An 18,369-nucleotide genomic window follows, 5' to 3' on the forward strand; every position below is an offset into this window, starting at 1 on the left:
TACATGGACAAGGGAGGTTGTTAGAACACAAAGGGCAATACGTTTTTGGCTCTGTTTCATTTAAGGTTGCTTTAAAAAATACTGTTCAGATTATTCTATTATATAAATAGTGTGAAAATAACACTTTTTATAACAAACAATAATCTGAACAACATTTTTGAGAACTGTATCAGTTAAGATCTGTTAAGCCCTTACATATGCTTGCTCCTTGGAAGAAAAGCTATGACAAACCTAGACAGCATATTAAATAGCAGAGACATTACTTTGCATACAAAGGTCCGTCTAGTCAAAGCTATGGTTTTTTCCAGTAGTCATGTGTGGATGTGAGAGTTGGACCATAAAGAAGACTGAGCGCCAAAGAATTGGTGCTTTTGAACTGTGGTGTTGCAGAAGACTCTTGAAAGTCCCCTGGACTGCGAGGAGATCAAACCAGTCAACCCTAAAGGAAATCAACCCTGAATATTCATTGGAAGGACTGATGGGGAAGCTGAAGCTCCAGTACTTTGGCCACCTGGTGCGATGAGCCAACTCATTAGAAAAGAGGCCAATGCTGGGAGAGATTGAAGGCAGGAGGAGAAGCAGAGGACAGAGGACGAGATGGTTGGATGGCATCACTGACTCAATGGACATGAGCTTGAGCAAGCTCTAGGAGATGGCGAAGGACAGGGAAGCCTGAAGTGCTGCAGTCCATAGAGTTGCAAAGAGTTGGACACGACTGAGCGATTGAACAACAACAGGAAGCTACTAAACATTGTAGTCCAACTCCATACACTGTACAACCTGATCACATTAAGATGAATATAGATGCAACTTCCTGTTGGAGTTGAAATAAGGATGATTCAGGTGGCCTCCTGGGATCCAAACCCCAAAGCTTGTAGTACATAATCATGTCTCCCATCTCTAGAGACGCCCAGACCAAGCTTCCTGGGAGTATCCAAGCCTACCCCGCCACTCCATCACAGACACACAGAAAGTACTCTTCTTACTCTGGGCATGTCTGAAGGCCCATCAGTCACCTAAGAATTGGAGAACTTTCAGGGGCCTCTGCATGGGTGACTATTTTTTATTCTGCACTTCTAATCTTGCTTGGTGAAGATTTTACTGCTGAAAAGCAGCTTATGCCACTCTTTTCAAAAGAAAGTCTTTTTTAAAAGTAGTATTTCTGATTTTTAGTGGATAATTGGCATACTTGCCCTGCCCCGGTCCTCCCTGGACGTTGTTCTTGTGTACCTAAATGCCATTAGGGACTGGGGGTGAATAGACCTTAAAAGGGCGGAGCCTCCATCCTTGTGCCAAAAGTGCCTGTTCCTTAATGCGCCTGCGTGGTTTCTCCCACGCCCTGGGGAGGATTCCTATCGACTTGCTCCGCGCTCGGCGGCTCTTCCTGGCAGCAGGCGGCCATCTTGCTGGAGCCTGTGAGAGAGAGAGAGAGAGAGAGAGAGAGAGGAGAGAAGGGTGACACTGGTTTCAGGGCCGCCCCGGGAGCCTCAAGAGCGGGAGGCAGCCCCGGAGGTGGTCCCTGATCCCGGGTCCTGCTCTTGGACCCTGGAACGGAATGCGTGGGGTGGGAGGGGGCAAGATGGTTGGGGATTGCCGACAAGGATTACTAGGTGGGGGAGGGGCGTTGCTATGGTGACCGGGAAGGGTGGGGTCAGATCTGAATCGCCGCTATGAGTCACCCGGGCGCTGCCTGGGAAGGGCAGGACTGGGGTGGTGACCATGTTAACAGCCGGGTGGGATTTCGAGACGTCGTGGACTGGAGGGACTCTGTGTCTATGGCAACGATCGCCTGGCGGAAGGGGCGGAACTAGATCTCTTCACTTGAGACGCTGACATTCCAGGCCCTTGTCCTGCAGGCTCCCGCGGGCGGACACGCCGGAAGAGGAGGCCAGGGAATGGCCGCGGTGTGGCAGCAGGTCTTAGCAGTAGACGCGAGGTGAGGCGTGGGGTCGGAGCTCGTGGGAGCGGAAGTTACTGTGGTGCATGCGCAGTGGCAATAAATGAGGCTGGGCAGAGAACTTGCCTTTTGCGGCTGAGTGGGCTTGCCGGAGGTGAGCATGTGCAGTAGTAGCGTGCAGGGCTTGCCCGCCGAGAGAATGACTGGCCAGAGAGGGTCGTTAAAGAGCATGCTAGGAGAATGCAGTCACATGTGGGCATGCGCAGAGCGTCTGGTATTAGAGCCTTGGGAGGGGTTGATAGAGCCCAGGCTGGTGACATCCTGTTCCCACTTTTGCCTCCAGACTTCTCTTACCACCGTCATTTCCCCAGTCTGACCCAGTCGCCATCCCATACTGACCCCCACCATTGCCCACACTAACTCCTACACCATGTCAGATTGGCCTCTACCATTGTCTACACTGACTCGGTCACCCCATACCACTTCCAGCAAAATTGCAGACTGCCTCCATTGTACCCACACGGACCTTCTTGCCATGCCCATTACTATTGTGGACTCACCCTCATTTACAGCACCAGAGAGACCCCCATCACCACTTCTGACCACTTGCCATCCTGACACACACCTCATTCTTCTTCCCTATCCCTTGAGTTGATTGACTCCCTCTGTCCTGTGCCTGCTGCCCGCCTTGCCTCCTGCCATCGCAGGTACAACGCGTACCGCACACCAACGTTTCCACAGTTTCGGACGCAATATATCCGACGGCGCAGCCAGCTACTGCGAGAGAATGCCAAAGCTGGGCACCCTCCAGCATTGCGTCGGCAGTACCTGAGGCTGCGTGGGCAGCTGCTGGGCCAGCGTTACGGGCCCCTCTCTGAGCCAGGCAGTGCTCGTGCCTATAGCAACAGCATCGTCCGCAGCAGCCGCACTACCCTTGACCGCATGGAGGTGAGCTCCTCCCCATGCACCTGCTGTGTTTACTACCTGCCTCCATATTTATTCATTCAACAGACTTGTCAAGCACCTGCTATGTGCCAGGCACTGTTCTAGGCTCTTAGGATGAGCAGGAGGCAAAAAGAGATAATGTGTGATATAAATCAACAAATACAAATAAGATAAATAGGTTGATTAACAGGCAATAAATGAGATAAATAGGTCAATAAACGTAGCAAAGCAGGTAAACAAGTGAATAACTACCACGGCTTGTAGTGAGGAGTGCTAATGTGGAAAAATAAAGCAGACTTGGGGAATGAAACGGGACTGGTGTGGGGGACAGAAAAAAAGCTGTTTCTAATGGAGATGATTAGGGAAGGCCTCTCTGAGGAGGTGACAATTGAGCTGAGACTTGAATGAGGCAAGAGACTAAATCAAGTGGTTTTCTGGTGGAAAAGTATTCATTCTTTGTTCAAAGAACATTTGTTGAATATCTGCTGAGCGGGGCAAGAGCAAGGGAACTAATGCAGAGGCCACCACAGTAGTGCCAGCAGTGGTGGCTGTGGAAGGGGTGAGAAGGAATCTGGTTCTGGCATATGGGGTCTTAGTTCTCCAACCAGGGATTGAACCCACGCCCTCGCAGTGGAAGTGTGGTCTTAACCACTGGACCGCCAGGAAGTTCCCATGGTTCTGGATATATTTTGAAGATTCTAGATCTTATAGGTTCTTGAGGGCTGTTTGCAAGGTGTGCCCACTCTGACCCTCTGTTGCCAGGACTTTGAAGATGATCCTCGGGCCCTGGGGGCCCGTGGGCACCGCCGCTCTGTCAGCCGAGGCTCCTACCAACTGCAAGCACAGATGAACCGTGCTGTCTATGAGGACAGGTATGCACCAGGGGCAGCTGAAAGAAGAGGTTTGTGAGGAGGGGAGGGGCCATGGGAAAATGAAAGGCCACACGCTAGTACCTCCCTTCTCTTACTCCTCACTCCTACTGGGGCCTAGGCCCCCAGGCAGCGTGGTGCCCACCTCAGCGGCAGAAGCAAGTCGAGCCATGGCTGGGGACACATCGTTGAGCGAGAACTATGCCTTTGCGGGCATGTACCATGTTTTTGACCAGCACGTGGATGAGGCAGGTGAGCCAGTGGATGGCGGGTCCCATCACCATGCATTTGCCCAAACTGACAGCAACCCAGTGCCTCCTTTTCTGGAATGCAGAGTCTTGGGTCCACCTCTGATGGGGCAGTTCCCATACATCAAACTTTTCACAAACCTAAAAGCCCTCTGCAAAGTGATCTGCAAAGCCTTGGTTACTTTATCTACCATAAAAGAACTGAGCAGCTTAAAAGAGCACTTGGCTTCTGGCGTCGTGAGTCACTTGAAGGAGCTTAAAGCTTCTGCTGCAGAGAAATCCCCTTGCAAAGGGCAGAGTGGGTTGCAAACTGCCAAGACCTTGGTAATTAGAAAGTGCTAACTGAGATGTGGAAGCCATTTCACACTACAGAAGTCATTTACAGTCCATAAGGTACCTGCCAAGATTTAGGGAGTTTTTGGCAGAGGGCCTTCCAGGTTCCAGCTCTCTTTCTCAGCCAAGGAAAGCCCTTTGCTGAGGCCACTGTGCCTGGTGGAGTGGATCCTGGCCCCCAGCTCACAGGTCAGAAGCTTCCATAAATGAAAGCACTCGGTGAGCATGCTGACTCTCCCAAATGGCTCCTTGGCCTTGCAGTCCCCAGGGTGCGCTTCGCCAATGATGACCGGCACCGCCTGGCCTGTTGCTCACTTGATGGCAGCATCTCACTGTGCCAGCTGGTACCTGCCCCGCCCACCGTGCTCCGAGTGCTGCGGGGCCACACCCGCGGGGTCTCCGACTTTGCCTGGTCTCTCTCCAATGACATCCTTGTGTCCACCTCCCTTGATGCCACCATGCGCATCTGGGCCTCTGAGGATGGCCGCTGCATCCGGGAGATCCCTGACCCTGACGGCGCTGAACTGCTCTGCTGCACCTTCCAGCCGGTCAACAACAACCTTACCGTGGTCAGGCTCCAGGGCGCCCCCTCGCCAAGGGAGGGATGCCAAGCCGGGAGGGCGTGTCTCAGGGAATGGGGATAAGGAGTCCCCTCTAGTCCATCACCTCCATCCTCCTTTGGCCAGATTCAGAGGGAAACAAGGCAGGACTGGGGTCTCAGTTCTTGGACTGGAGTGGGCTCACTGTGGGGATGGGGCAGTCTGTGGGTAGGGTCATGGCCCCATCAGCAGTAGTCCTACCATTTGCCAGCTGCAGGGGTTGCTGGCTGGGGAGCAAGGTTACTGGTTGGAAACCTTGTCCCAGTGGCAGCTCTTTGGTGGTCTGACCTGGATGGAGAGTCAGAGGGCAGGGGAAGGAAATGAAAAGTCTGGCCAGCCCTGAGCAGGGAGTAGGGGGAGTTGGCCCCGTGAGCCTGTGCTCTGGGATCTTCTGTCCTAGACTAGTCGAAAACTCCAAGAAAGACCAGACAGTTCCCTTTAGTTCTGGGAGCAGCTGTCTGTTTTGGTCAAATTGCAAGAGGGACCAGCTGGGGAGGATTACCAGCCTGGGTCACTTTGCAGTCTATCGACCCACCCTCCTATAATGAGAGCGCATAAGGGATCAGCCAGTTCCATCAACTGCAGCCTCAAGGAAGGAGGACTAGCTGGGAGCAGGGTGATGGTATGTGGGTTTCACCCACAGGTGGGGAATGCCAAGCACAATGTGCACGTCATGAACATCTCCACGGGCAAGAAAGTGAAGGGTGGTTCCAGCAAGCTGACGGGCCGCGTCCTCGCTCTGTCCTTTGATGCCCCTGGCCGACTTCTCTGGGCGGGTGATGACCGCGGCAGTGTTTTCTCCTTCCTCTTTGACATGGCCACAGGTAGGCAGGCACCCGGGCTTTCCTGGTGGCTCAGTGGTAAAGAATCCTACAATGCAGGAGCTGCAGGAAACACAGGTTCCATCCCTGGGTTGGGAAGAGCCCCTGGAGGAGGGCATGGCAACCCACTCTAGTATTCTTGCTTGGAGAATCCCATGGACAGAGGAGCCTGGCAGGATCAGCCCATAGGGTCGCAAAGAGTTGGACACAGCTGAAGCAACTTAGCACACACAGGCAGGCCCCTGACCTGCATCTGGGTGCTTGTACTCCCACCCTCCTGGTGCACAGCCCTAGCACTCACCTCTGCCTCCTCTCTGCTGCCACAGGGAAGCTGACCAAAGCCAAGCGTCTGGTGGTGCACGAGGGCAGCCCCGTGACCAGCATCTCTGCCCGCTCCTGGGTCAGCCGTGAGGCCCGGGACCCCTCACTACTCATCAATGCTTGCCTCAACAAGCTGCTGCTCTACAGGTGGGTCTCCTTTCTGTGCCACCTGGAGGTGGGGAGCCTGGCCCCTCTGTCAGACTGGCATGAGAGCCTTCTCTTCCCAGCAGACTGAGCTGTGGAGGGTGGAGATTAACTTCCTTGAGGGTGGAGATCTGGTCTCCTAATAATATGATAATAGCAACGTCAATAGGAGCTGTAATGCAATAGGAGAAGTAATAGTAATAGTAGTAGCTAGCATGTTCATAGCAATTACTGGGGCCAGGCTGTGTTCAAAGCACATTACACATATCACCTCATTTAATCCTCACAAAAACCCTATGAGGTGGGTGCTATTATCATATCTATTTTATAGATGAGCAAACTGAGCCATAAAATGGATTAGAGCCCCCTTAGAGCTTCCCAGGTGATGCTAGTGGTAAAGAACCCACCTGCCAGTACAGGAGATGTAAGAAACGTTGGTTCGATCCCTGGGTTGGGAAGACCCCCCCTGGAGGAGGGCCTGGCAACCCACTCTAGTATTCTTGCCTGGAGAATCCCATGGACAGAGGAGCCTGGCAGGCTACCATTCATGGGGTCACAAAGAGTTGGACACGACTGAAGTGACTTAGCATGCCCTTAGAGCAGTGGCATGCTTTCTTTCCTTCCTTTTTTTTTTTTTTCTTTTTGAAGCAGGGAGTTTTACTATCTCCACACAGTTATGTCACCTAAATGCAGTTCTCAGCCTGGGCTGTATGCCAGAAAGCTTTCCTTACCAAACTGCTGTGGAAATGCCCCAGACTTCCTGGAGTAGTTCGGGTTCATTCCTTTGAATGGCCATATGGTGTTCCACAGTGCAGGGGTCCTGTAGTTTGGTCAGCCATTTCCTCTCTTTGTGCGTGTCCTAATTCCAGGATCTCTTAGGGATCCTTAGAGAAAGGAACTAGTGAGTTAAACAGAAGAGGTTCCCCACATATATCAACAGATACAGCTTCCAAACGGTCACTACTGCACTCTAGCCCATGCTTTATACGTTTATGCAGTGGTCTCAAAACTGGATTTCATGAACCTTGAAAGGAGTTTGGGTGTGGGGGTTGGGGACACAGGCTAGCCCACCATTTGTCTCCCCCGGTGCTGATGCTGCCCCCCTGACCCACTCTTCTCCTCCTCTCAGAGTGGTGGACAATGAGGGGACCCTGCAGCTGAAGAGAAGCTTCCCCATTGAGCAGAGCTCACACCCTGTGCGCAGTATCTTCTGCCCTCTCATGTCCTTCCGCCAGGGGGCCTGTGTGGGTGAGTCCCATGGGATTGGGGTGTCTGGGTGGCCAGGGAGGATTGGGGACCAGGGGTGGTGCTGTTCTGGCTCAAATATCAGGATACCCCAATGCCCTGACTTCCTGGGCTTCAGAAACTCCAAGCAACCTCACACTTTGAACACAGACCCCCAAACACCCCAGAAACCTCATAGCCTGAGACACAGACCCCTCCTCACCCCCACCAACAAAGAACACAGAGACCTCACACTCTGGACACAGAACCAACACAGCTAGGTGACCTCCCATCTAGGGCTGGTATACTCCAGGGCCCCTAGCCCTGGGACTTCACACCTTGGACATAAATCCATCAACACCTCAGACACCTCAGAGACTCCACATGCAGGGCACCCCACTGCCTCCTGCGACACCTCCTGATGGTCTTTCCTCTCATCTGGGCAGTGACTGGCAGTGAGGACATGTGCGTGCATTTCTTTGACGTGGAGCGGGCAGCCAAGGCCGCCGTCAACAAGCTGCAGGGCCACAGTGCGCCCGTGCTGGATGTCAGCTTTAACTGTGATGAGAGCCTGCTGGCTTCAAGCGACGCTAGTGGCATGGTTATCGTCTGGAGGCGGGAGCAGAAGTAGGAGACTTCCAGCCTTGCTACCGTTCACCTTCCCACCCACCTCCTGCCCCAGTCTTGTATTTGTAAATAAAGTTCCTGTGGTTGTGCTGATGGCTGACTTCCAGTTCTGCAAGGGGCGAGATGGGGGATAGGGCAGCTCTAGGACCCAAGATGGGGTGAGGTTCACCTCCTCATTCATGCCTTCATACATTGATTCATTCATTCATTCAACAACCATTTATGAACATCTGCCATGTCAGAGGCACTACTTCACTTGTTTTACACAGTGATGCATTGGACGGACATTATCAAGCACCTACTGTATGCCAGTAACTGTTCTAGGCACTGAGGGTACAGCTGTGACCTAAACTGACAAAAATCGTTGCCCTTGTGAGGCTTACATTCCAGTGGAGTCAGGTAGATGATAAACAAAAATATATAATGGGTCAGCTAAAGTTGAGTGTTGTGAGAAGAAAGGATAGGGGATAGAGTTGCAAGAGGGTGGGGAGGATTAGGCTCTTTTTGGTATCATGATCACAGATGTTCCTGACCATGTAAAATTTATTTTTTATGTATTTTATAAAATAATTTTATTTATTTTTGGCTATGCTGGGTCTTCGTTGCTGTGTGGGCTTTTCTCTAGTTGCGGTGAGCAGGAGCTACTCTTCATTGCAGTGTGCAGACTTCTCATTGATGTGGTTTCTCTTGTGGCACAGTCTTCAGTATTTGTAGCACATGGGCTCAGTAGTGGTGGCTCCCAGGCTCTAGAGCACTGGATCAATAGTTGTGGCCCATGGGCTTAGTTTCTCCATGGCATGTGGGATCTTCCTGGACCAGGGATCGAACCAGTGTCTCCTACATTGACAGGCAGAATCTTGACCCCTGAGCCACCAGGGAAACCCTTATTTATTTTTTTAGATTTTATATTATATTGGAGTATGGTTGATGTACAATGTTGTGTTAGTTTTAGGTGTACAGCAGAGTGATTCAATTATATATATACATGTATCTATTCTTTTTCAGATTCTTTTTCCATAAGGTTGTGACAGAATGTTGAACCAAGTTCCCTGTGCTGTACAGTAGGTCTTTGTTGGTTATCTGTTTTATGTATAGAAGTATATGTATGTTAATTCCAAACTCCTAATTTATTAATATTCCTTCTTCCCACCTTTTCTTTTGGTAACCATAAGTTTCTTTTCCAAGTCTATGAGTCTGTTTCTATTTTGTTAATAAATTCATTTGTGTTCTTTTTAGATCCTGCAAATAAGAGATATCATATGATATTTATCTTTCTCTGTCTGACTTCACCTAGTGTGATAATCTCTAGCTCTATCCATGTTGCTGTAGATGGCATTATTTCATTCTTTTTTATGGTTGAGTAATATTGCATTGTATATATGTACCACATCTTTTTTTTAAAGATTTACTTTATTTTTTGGCTATGGGGGTCTTCATTGCTGCAGACTGGCTTTCTTTAGTTGGAGCAAGCGGGGGTTACTCTTTGTTGTGGTGTGCAGGCTTCTCATTGTGGTGGCTTCTGTCTTGTTGCAGAGCATGGGCTCTAGGTACCTGGGCTTCTGTAGTTGCAGCATGTGAGCTCAGTAATTGTGGCTCATGGGCTCTAGAGTGTGGGCTTGGTAGTTGTGGCATAAGGGCTCAGTTACTCTGTGGCATGTGGGATCTTCCCTGAGCAGGGATTGAACTGGTGTCTCTGCATTGCAGGGTGAACTGTTAACCACTGGACCACCAGGGAAACTCTGTGTATCACATCTTTACCCATTCCTCTGTTGATGGACATTTAGATTGCTTCCATGTCTTGGCTATTGTACATAGTGCTACAATGAACACTGGCGTGCATGTATCTTTTCAAATTATGTTTTTCTCAGGACATATGCCCAGGAGTGGGATTGCTGGACCATATGGTAGCTCTATTTTTAGTTTTTTAAGGAACCTCCATACTGTTCTCCATAGTGGTTGTACCAAATTACATTCCCACCAACAGTGTAGGGGGGTTTCTCTTTTTGCCACATCCTCTCCACCATTTATTGTTTGTAGAATTTTGATAATAGCCATTCTGACCAGTGAGCGATACCTCATTGTAGTTTTGAATTGCATTTCACTAATAATTAGTGATGTTCAGCATCTTTTCTTGTGCTTTTTTGGCCATCTGTATGTCTTTTTTGGGGAAATGTCTATTTAGATCACCTGCTCATTTTTGCCTGTTTGTTTTTTGTTTGGCGGCACCACACAGTATGCTAGATCTTAGTTCTTTAACCAGGGATTGAACCCATGCCCCCTGCAAGAGAAGTGTGGAACCACTGGACCCCCAGGGAGATCCCAAGGGTTGTTTGTTGTTTTAATATTGAGCCACATGAACTGTTTGTATATTTTGGAGATGAATCCTTTGTTGGTCACATCATTTGCAAATATTTTCTCCCATTCTGTGGGAGAAAATTGTCTTTTTTGGTTTGTTTATGGTTTTCTTTGCTGTGCAAAAAGCCTTTAAGTTTAATTAGGTCCCATTTGTTTATTTTTATTTTCATTACTCTAGGAGGTGAATCCAAAAAGATATTGCTGCAATTCATGTCAAAGAGTGTTTTGCCTATGTTTTCCTTTAAGAGTTTTATAGTATCTGGTCTTACATTTAGGTTTATAATCCATTTTTAATTTATTTTTGTATATGGTTTCAGGGGATGTTCTAATTTCATCCTTTTACATGTAGCTGACCAGTTTTCCCAGCAGCACTTACTGAAGAGACTGTCTTTTCTCCATTGTCTATTCTTGCCTCCTTTGTCATGGATTAATTGACCATAGGCATGTAAGTTTATTTCTAGACATTCTGTCCTGTTCCATTGATCTATAGTTCTGTTTTTTTGTGCCAGTACCATAATGTTTTGATTACTGTAGCTTTGTAGTGTAGTTTGAAGTCAGGAGCCTAATTCAGCTCCATTTTTCTTTCTTAAGATTGCTTTGGCTATCTGGGGTCTCTGTGCATGCTCAGTTGCTTCAGTTGTGTCCAACTCTTTGCAACCCTATGGACTGTAGTCCTCCAGGCTCTTCTGTCCGTGGGATTCTCCAGGCAAGAATACTGGAGTTGGCTGCCATGCCTTCCTCCAGGGGATCTTACCGATCCAGGGATTGAACCCTCATCTCCTGCGTCTCCTGTATTGCAGGTGGATTCTTTACCCACTGAGCCGCCTGGGAAGCCTGGAGTCTCTGACAGTGTGAAATTTATACAAATACCTGAATGAAGTGAGAGAGCCACTGTGTGTGAGGGAGAAGAATATTATAGGTTTAGAAAAGGCAGTGCAAATGTGCCAAGGCTGGAGTGTGCCAGAAGGACCATCATAGAGGCCAGTATAGCTGGATCAAGGTTTGGTAGGAGATAAGGTTGGACAGGTCCAATGCTGGAGGGCTTTAGGAGCCACTGTGAAGACTTGAACTTTTTTGTTGAGTGAGGGGTGAGTTCCCAGAAGATTTTGAGCACAGTAGGGGAATGGTCTGACTTCATTATGAGAGGATCCCCCTGGGCACTGTGGAGAAAACAGACTGAAGGAGGGGAGCAGGAGCAGGGGGGCCAGTCAGGAGACCCTGCATTAGTTGAGGCAAGCAGTGATGGGGTGGCAGCAGCAGAGGGGCTAAGGTAGGGAATGTTGGCTTCTACCACAGAGGTTTCATCCTATTAGTCTGCAGGACTCCGCCTGCTCCTCAGAGAGGCTGAGGTTCCTAGGCTCCCCCCACCTTTGGGGCAGCCACTCCGTGAGCCCCATACCTGTTGTTGCATTGGTTGTTTTCTGCAAGTAGGGAGCAGAGGTGTTGAGAGCGCCAAGGCAGTGCAGAGCAACCATGGACCCCAAGGCTGAGGTGATGGCTCCTGTTGTGGGAGGAAGGGGATGAGTAATCTCTCTTCACCTCAGAGAAACCCCAAGCCACCCCCACCTCCTCCCAAGCCCACCCAGGGCCCAAATTCAGGACCTGGAATAGCTCAGAGACCACAGAGTAATGTTCAGTATTTGAGAGGAGCCCTGAGTGTATTCTTGCCTGGAAAATTCCATGGACAGAGGAGTTTGGCAGGCAGGCTACGGTCCATATGGTCACAAAGAGTTGGACATGACTGAGCTACTGAGCACTGAATGAGGAGAGAAACTTTGGGGTATAGGCAGGGAGACAGATAACCCAAATCCCTTGTCAATGACCTGAGTCACCCGGAAAATGTCAAAGTTCCGTAATATCAAGGAGGCTCTTGCTCCACTTGCTCCCTTCCCACTAGCTTCATAGGCTGCTGGCTCCAGATGCATCGATGGGAAGTGTAGCTACCACCTTGAGACCTCAGGCTCAGTCCACAGAGTCACAGAGACCCCAGCCTGGCCCAACATAGTTGAGCTGCTGAACTAACACCAGCAGTCCTGTTGATGGAGGAAAGTAACCTCTTGTTCATCCAAGCCACTGTTACCGGACAGTGTGGTTACTTGCAGCCAGAAGCATTTGTACCTGCTAGTTCCATCTGACAGACCTTAAGGTAAATGATGATGAGATAGTGGTGATAGTCCAGAGAGCTGGACTGTTCACAGAATCAGTGATTTGCTAGAAGGATTCTCAGTCTTAGCATATGGTTGTATGCACGGCTATGATTTTTACAGCAAAAAGATACAGAGCACAATCAGCAAAGGGAAATGGCACACAGGGGTCAAATCCAGAGGAGACGAGGCACAAGCCTCCAAGGTGTCTTTCAGCAAAGCCTCACAGGACACCCTTAATTCCCTCAGGTGTGATAGCACATGTGAAACATTGTCAACCAGGGAAGCATCCATGGTTTCTACTGGGGGCTGGTCACATAGGTACCCTCTTGCCTAGCACATACCCAACTTCCAGACTCCCTGAAAGAATACCTATTTAGCATAAACCGCAGTGCTTGGGTGAACAGTTCAGGCACATCAAGTCACTCTTATCAGTTAAGAGAGTGGTGGAAATTTCCCAGAAGTTTCCAGATGCCAGCCAAGGACCCCTATTGAAGCAGGCTTTTCCAGGCCTGCTGCTAACTCTTTCCTGCATAGTACGGAGCACCAATAATATGCTCAGATTCAACTAAGATTAGTCAACCTCAACATCATTTGGGGGAACCTCATTTTCCTCCAACACCTTCATTTCTTCACATTTTTCATGTTCTTTATTACATCTGGATTCAAGATGACTGATCATAGATATTATACATGACTTGGGGGGTTTTCTCCTTGTGAAATTCTGAAGTAACAGAGTTGACATTCTGTTTTAAATTCATCTTCATGATTTTCTTGACTTACAATCTAAGGGGAAATTAAAGAACAAATAATAAAAAATAAACTTAGTCAAACCTGGGCCTCTGTTAACTTGTCCATCATCACTGTGCCTCTGATTTGACATAAGATCTGGAACTCTTAACCACGCCATCATCAGTAGCCCTCTGGTCTTAATTTGGAAATGAAATTCTGCCGACTGTTCTTTGGTTCAAACTTGAATGTAGCCCTCTAGTTAATATCCCACCATCCCTTGCTTTCTGCTCTGACTGGGCCTTTTTGAACTCTAGAATTATCAAGGCATTTCTGGTATGACCTCAAATTCAGACTTTGCTGGCTCTCATGGCATCAAGACCATTTTTGATACCACATGAGAATTTCTTAACTAATCCTACATGATAGGCTTCACATCCAACCAAAACCCAGAGCTTTTGTTATTCTACTGCTACCCTGACCTCTATAAACTATTCGACCATCATCAGCCCTCTGGTCTGACTGTGAGTGGAGAATTCTGTTAACTATTCCAACATGAATTCCTCTGATCTAATTTTGTACTGTTTTCAGATGCCAGCCTCTCTGATTTGACCTCCTCTATTAACAGTTCCACCATCAGTGCCCTTCTGGTCCACCTTAACAAAGTGTCTGTTAAGTATCCTGCCATCACTGCTCCTCTGACATGACCTGAACCTAGGCCTTTATATTCTAACTGAAAGGTCCTTCTGGTATCAAATCAAATCCAGATGTCTTATTCAATCTTCATCTAAGACTCCTACCTTGGTTGTACCTGGACTTCTTTTGAACTATTCAACCTTCAACCTCTCTGATCTGACTTTGAACCCAGGCCATTTTAACATGAGTCACAGTGCTCCATTAGTCTGACCTTAGACATGGTCCACTATTAACTTCTGTGACAGTATCCTGGTCTGTTCTCAAAACAGGGCCTGTTTTATTGTCATCCCATCTTCAGTGTCATCCTGCTTCCTAATCAAAGCTTTTCTACTATCCTTGCTCTCCCACCTGTCTAATGTTTACTCTTCCAGATTCAATGATCTACTGTCTAACTATCCAACACAGCCATTTAAATCCCTCCATACCAGGCCTATCCTCAAACCTCTGTTACATGTGCCACCATTTAACTCCCCTCTGACTTGACCTCAAACCTGATCTTCTGATGACTGCCCTGTGAGTCTGTCATTGAACTGGTACAGTTATTTCTTCCAATATCAGTGTTCCTGGAATCTGAATTCAAACCCCAGGCTCTGTGAACTATTTTAGAATTCCCCTCTTGACTGACCTCAAACCCAGATATTTATTCAGTTGTCTCCATCTCTGTTTCTCTAGACTGACCCTAAACCAGGGCCTCTGTTAACTGTTAATGCCTGTCTAGTCTGAATTCAAGCATTTGCTAACTATTCTAACATCAGCACCGCTCTGTCTATATAATCAAACAGAATGATTGTTAGCTAAATAAAAAAATAGCTTCTCTTATCTGACCCTAAATCTGGGTCTCTTTATTCCACCATCAGTGGTTTTTCTGATCTATTATTATTGAACCCTGTGTGTTAACTCTTCTACCATCAATGCTCCTCTTATCTGACTTTGAACCACAGTCCCTGTTAATTCTTCCACTGTCAATTCCCCTCTGGTGGTGTTGCCTTCCACTGGGGCCTCTGATAAGGAAACTACTGTTATTGACCCTCTGGCCTGACTTTAAACACAGTTAATCATTTTACCATCAACACTCTTGTTTTAGAGCACAGACCCTGGCATGTAATTAGTCTATCATCCATGCCCTGTTTTCTGACCTTGAACCTGGATCATTGTTAGGTCTTTCATCATCTGTGCCCCTTTAGTAAAACTTCAAACCAGGACTTATGGTAAATACTCTAGCATTAGTGGCCTTCTTGTCTGAATTCAAATATTGGAGATAAAAACTACTGAACTTGTAAGGACTTCAAAGTGGTTACTACTGGTGAAATACAGGCTACAATAAGATATAATGGGGTGGGAGATTGCAATGTGGACCAAACCATTCACAGAGCTAAATGTAGATTCTAGTGAAGTCACAGGCTGGAATATGGACACTCCCATCATGCATACCTGACTGTGTGTGAGCCAAGGAGTCTCCATAGCACAGTCTTAATGAACACAAGTGTCCAAACTCCAGTCTGTAGACCCCCAAAGTGTCAACACCCCAGTCTGTGACTGCAGGAGGTCCCTACCTCAGGATATATGTACCCAGGAGTGTCCACACCTAGCCTTTTTGACCTGAGCATATCAATACCCTAGTCTGTATGACTCCAGAAGTGTTCATACCACAGTCTGGGTTATACAGGAATGTCTACACTCAGTCTGTCTGACCTGTTTCTAAATTACTCTGTGTGTGACTCATGGGACTCTGCATCCCAGCTGTTACCCCAGCTGTGCCTGTACCCAATCTGTGTGACTCGGAGCATTCAAACGCATGTCTGTATGACCATAGGAGCGTTCACACTCCATTCACAGAGGAGACAAGAAATGGATAGATATCCTTCATTTCTGTTGTGGATAATTAGATAAAGGTAGATTCAACAAAGTATTTTTTTAAAAAGACTTAGAGATAATCATAAGTTGAATTAAAAACAGGAGAGAGAAATTTACCATCACTTGAAAAACAGAAATGATTCTGTAACAAAAGGTAGACCAAGAAGGAAATACCAAGGAGGCATAAAAAATACTGAAAACATAAAACAACACAGAATTAAAATTCTGAGGATAAATATTAATGAATTAAATTCCATACATTAAGTGACAAGGGCATCATGCAGATTGGGCACACAGATTGAGTAAAAATTCAAAAATCAAATAATGTCTATATCAAAATAATTCAGAAAGATTTTTTTAACTAAGCAAAAATGTATGAGAAAAGTAAAGACAGAGAAAATAGTAGTTGCAATATAAATTCAAGTTAAATTGACAGCATTAAGCAGTCAAAAAGGACCCTTTTTATTGATCCAGAGCATGATCAAGATTGAAAATATAGTAGTCACGAGTTTTTATAGTCCATATAACAGACCAGACTATCAGCTAAAGAACTAGAAGATAGCCAGTTGAATCCTTGCCAACTTTTCCATATGGCTGGATTAAGTTGAACAGTCTTCACGCTAGACATTTAAAAATGAAATAGGCCTGCAGTTAGGTTTAGTGGAAAATGCAGCAAAATAAAGGAAGTGGTCTATCTGTTTTCCTCACCTCTGGACTCAAAGAAGGGTACTCTCATGGCTTTGGGTGTTCTCTCTTGCAGTGAATATGAGTGGCCACAGGTATAATGTCTAACATTCGTATTAGTTCTTGACTACTCTAGGCCCATTTTTTAAAAAAAGAATACGTATTTATTATTCATTTGGTTGTGTCAGTCTTAGTTGTGGCACAGGGGAATTTTTGTTATGTCATGTGGGATCTTTCATTGTGGCTTAGTTGCCCCATGGCATATGGGATCTTAGTTTTCCAAACAGGAGTTGAACCCAAGTCCTGGGTACTGCAAGGCAGATTCTCAACCACTGGACCACCAGGGAAGTCCTATGTTTTTTAAAATTTTAATTGAGGTATACTTGACATACTATATTATATTAGTTTCAGATGTAAATATAATAAAACATTAAGATTTGATACTTGTATATATTGTGAAGTGATCACATAAGTCTAGTAAACATCCATCACCATATATAGTTACAATTTTTCTTTTGTGATGAGAACTTTTAAGAGTACTTTCAAATATGCAACAGTATTATTAACAGTATTATTATATTACAGTATTATAGTTACCATGTGATACATTATATCCCCTTACTTGTTTTATAACTGGAAGTTTGTACCTTTTGACTCCCTTCACCCATTTCACACTGCCCCCACCCCACCTCTGGCAACCACCAATCTGCTCTCTGTATCTATGAACATCCCCCACTCCAGGTCCATTTTCAGGTTTTATTCAAAATGAGAAGTCACTCGTGGTCAAATTCTACCTCAAAACCTCGTCTGAATAAAAAAGATGTGCACTACTCTATTACTGAACCACAAGAAGCCCTCAAGTTATTTTAAAAAATAACTTTCAATGACCATACTCTCAGACCATGATGCAATAGTGATTAGAAATTAGCACTCAGTTCTAAAAATGAAGACATCAGGGTCCTCCTACCACCCTAAATGAGGTTTGGGCTGAATTCTCTGAGGCTGTTTCCTCCACCTGTCCCGGGTGATGCTCTAGTTTCCTGACAGGATTGATCTTGTCTTATTCATTCTTGCATCAGAGAGATTATTCAAGCATCAAGTATCATTGCTTTCTACTTCTCATTGTTGAGTGTGTCTTAAGCTAAAATAACCTGTTTGACACGATTCTTGAGCTACACAGCATGTTACATGTTTCAGGAGCTCTTGGAAGACTGATTTCCCAGATCAGAAAAGTGCAGTCCATCTGCTGTTCCCTTGGGCTTTTAGGTTTTTTTCAATTCCGTCAGAACCACATGGAGATGTGTTCTGAATAAAAGCCATCCCTGTGTTTTCACGCTCCATCCCACCTGCCTGCTTGTGTTGGACTGAGTTTATTTATTTATTTAAGACAAAGGTCTCTTTTAATGAAGTCAGAATAGTTTCATAAAAATATGGAACGCTTCACGAATTTGTGTGTCATCCTTGCGCAGGGGCCATGCTAATCTTCTCTGTATCGTTCCAATTTTAGTATATGTGCTGCCAAAGCGAGCACTGGACTGAGTTTAATACAACTCAGCACCAGTGAAATACACACCGTCATTTCCTGCACCTTTTGTTTTGCATCATGTGCCTCCAGTATTCTCAGGTGAACTTTAAATACATTGACTTTTTCAACTAGTTAGACATCTCCATTTAGTTGATAAACGAGGTAGCTATTGTATTCACCTGCTTCCCCCAAACTGGTGTAGAACTGGAGGCAGTGTTAAGGCCCCTGGGATCACTGGGACATTTTACTGGGCCCTTGGAGAATAGTCCGTGTCAGAAGGGAGGTTCTCTGAAAGCAGAATTTGAGTTGGAGTTTGGGGTATAACATGTTTATTAAGGAGTTGGTTCCTGTGCA

General features: G+C 46.6%; 1 protein-coding gene and 1 non-coding gene across 10 annotated transcripts; one reads left to right on the forward strand and one right to left on the reverse strand.

Annotated features, from left to right (window-relative positions):
- Positions 1-1,297: 1,297 nt before the first annotated feature.
- Positions 1,298-8,121, forward strand: WDR13 (WD repeat domain 13). Of its 9 annotated transcripts, none has more exons than XM_043459007.1 (10): positions 1,298-1,415; positions 1,857-1,936; positions 2,549-2,845; positions 3,605-3,714; positions 3,833-3,963; positions 4,554-4,861; positions 5,535-5,715; positions 6,039-6,180; positions 7,307-7,425; positions 7,848-8,121. In XM_043459007.1, exons 1-10 carry the CDS (start codon positions 1,313-1,315, stop codon positions 8,030-8,032), a joined length of 1,656 nt encoding a protein of 551 aa, XP_043314942.1. In that variant the 5' UTR covers positions 1,298-1,312; the 3' UTR covers positions 8,033-8,121. The 9 variants fall into 9 exon arrangements, with proteins under 9 accessions (XP_043314942.1, XP_043314944.1, XP_043314948.1 ...); XM_043459009.1 differs by having other exon boundaries at positions 2,639-2,845; XM_043459011.1 differs by having other exon boundaries at positions 1,322-1,415; positions 2,605-2,845.
- Positions 8,122-17,914: 9,793 nt separating this feature from the next.
- Positions 17,915-18,021, reverse strand: LOC122436036. Its single transcript, XR_006267809.1, has one exon. It is a non-coding gene; the product is annotated as a U6 spliceosomal RNA (small nuclear RNA).
- Between the last annotated feature and the right edge of the window lie 348 nt (positions 18,022-18,369).

The sequence above is a fragment of the Cervus canadensis genome, chromosome X, assembly GCF_019320065.1.
Source record: "Cervus canadensis isolate Bull #8, Minnesota chromosome X, ASM1932006v1, whole genome shotgun sequence".
Classification (NCBI taxonomy): Eukaryota; Metazoa; Chordata; class Mammalia; order Artiodactyla; family Cervidae; genus Cervus; species Cervus canadensis.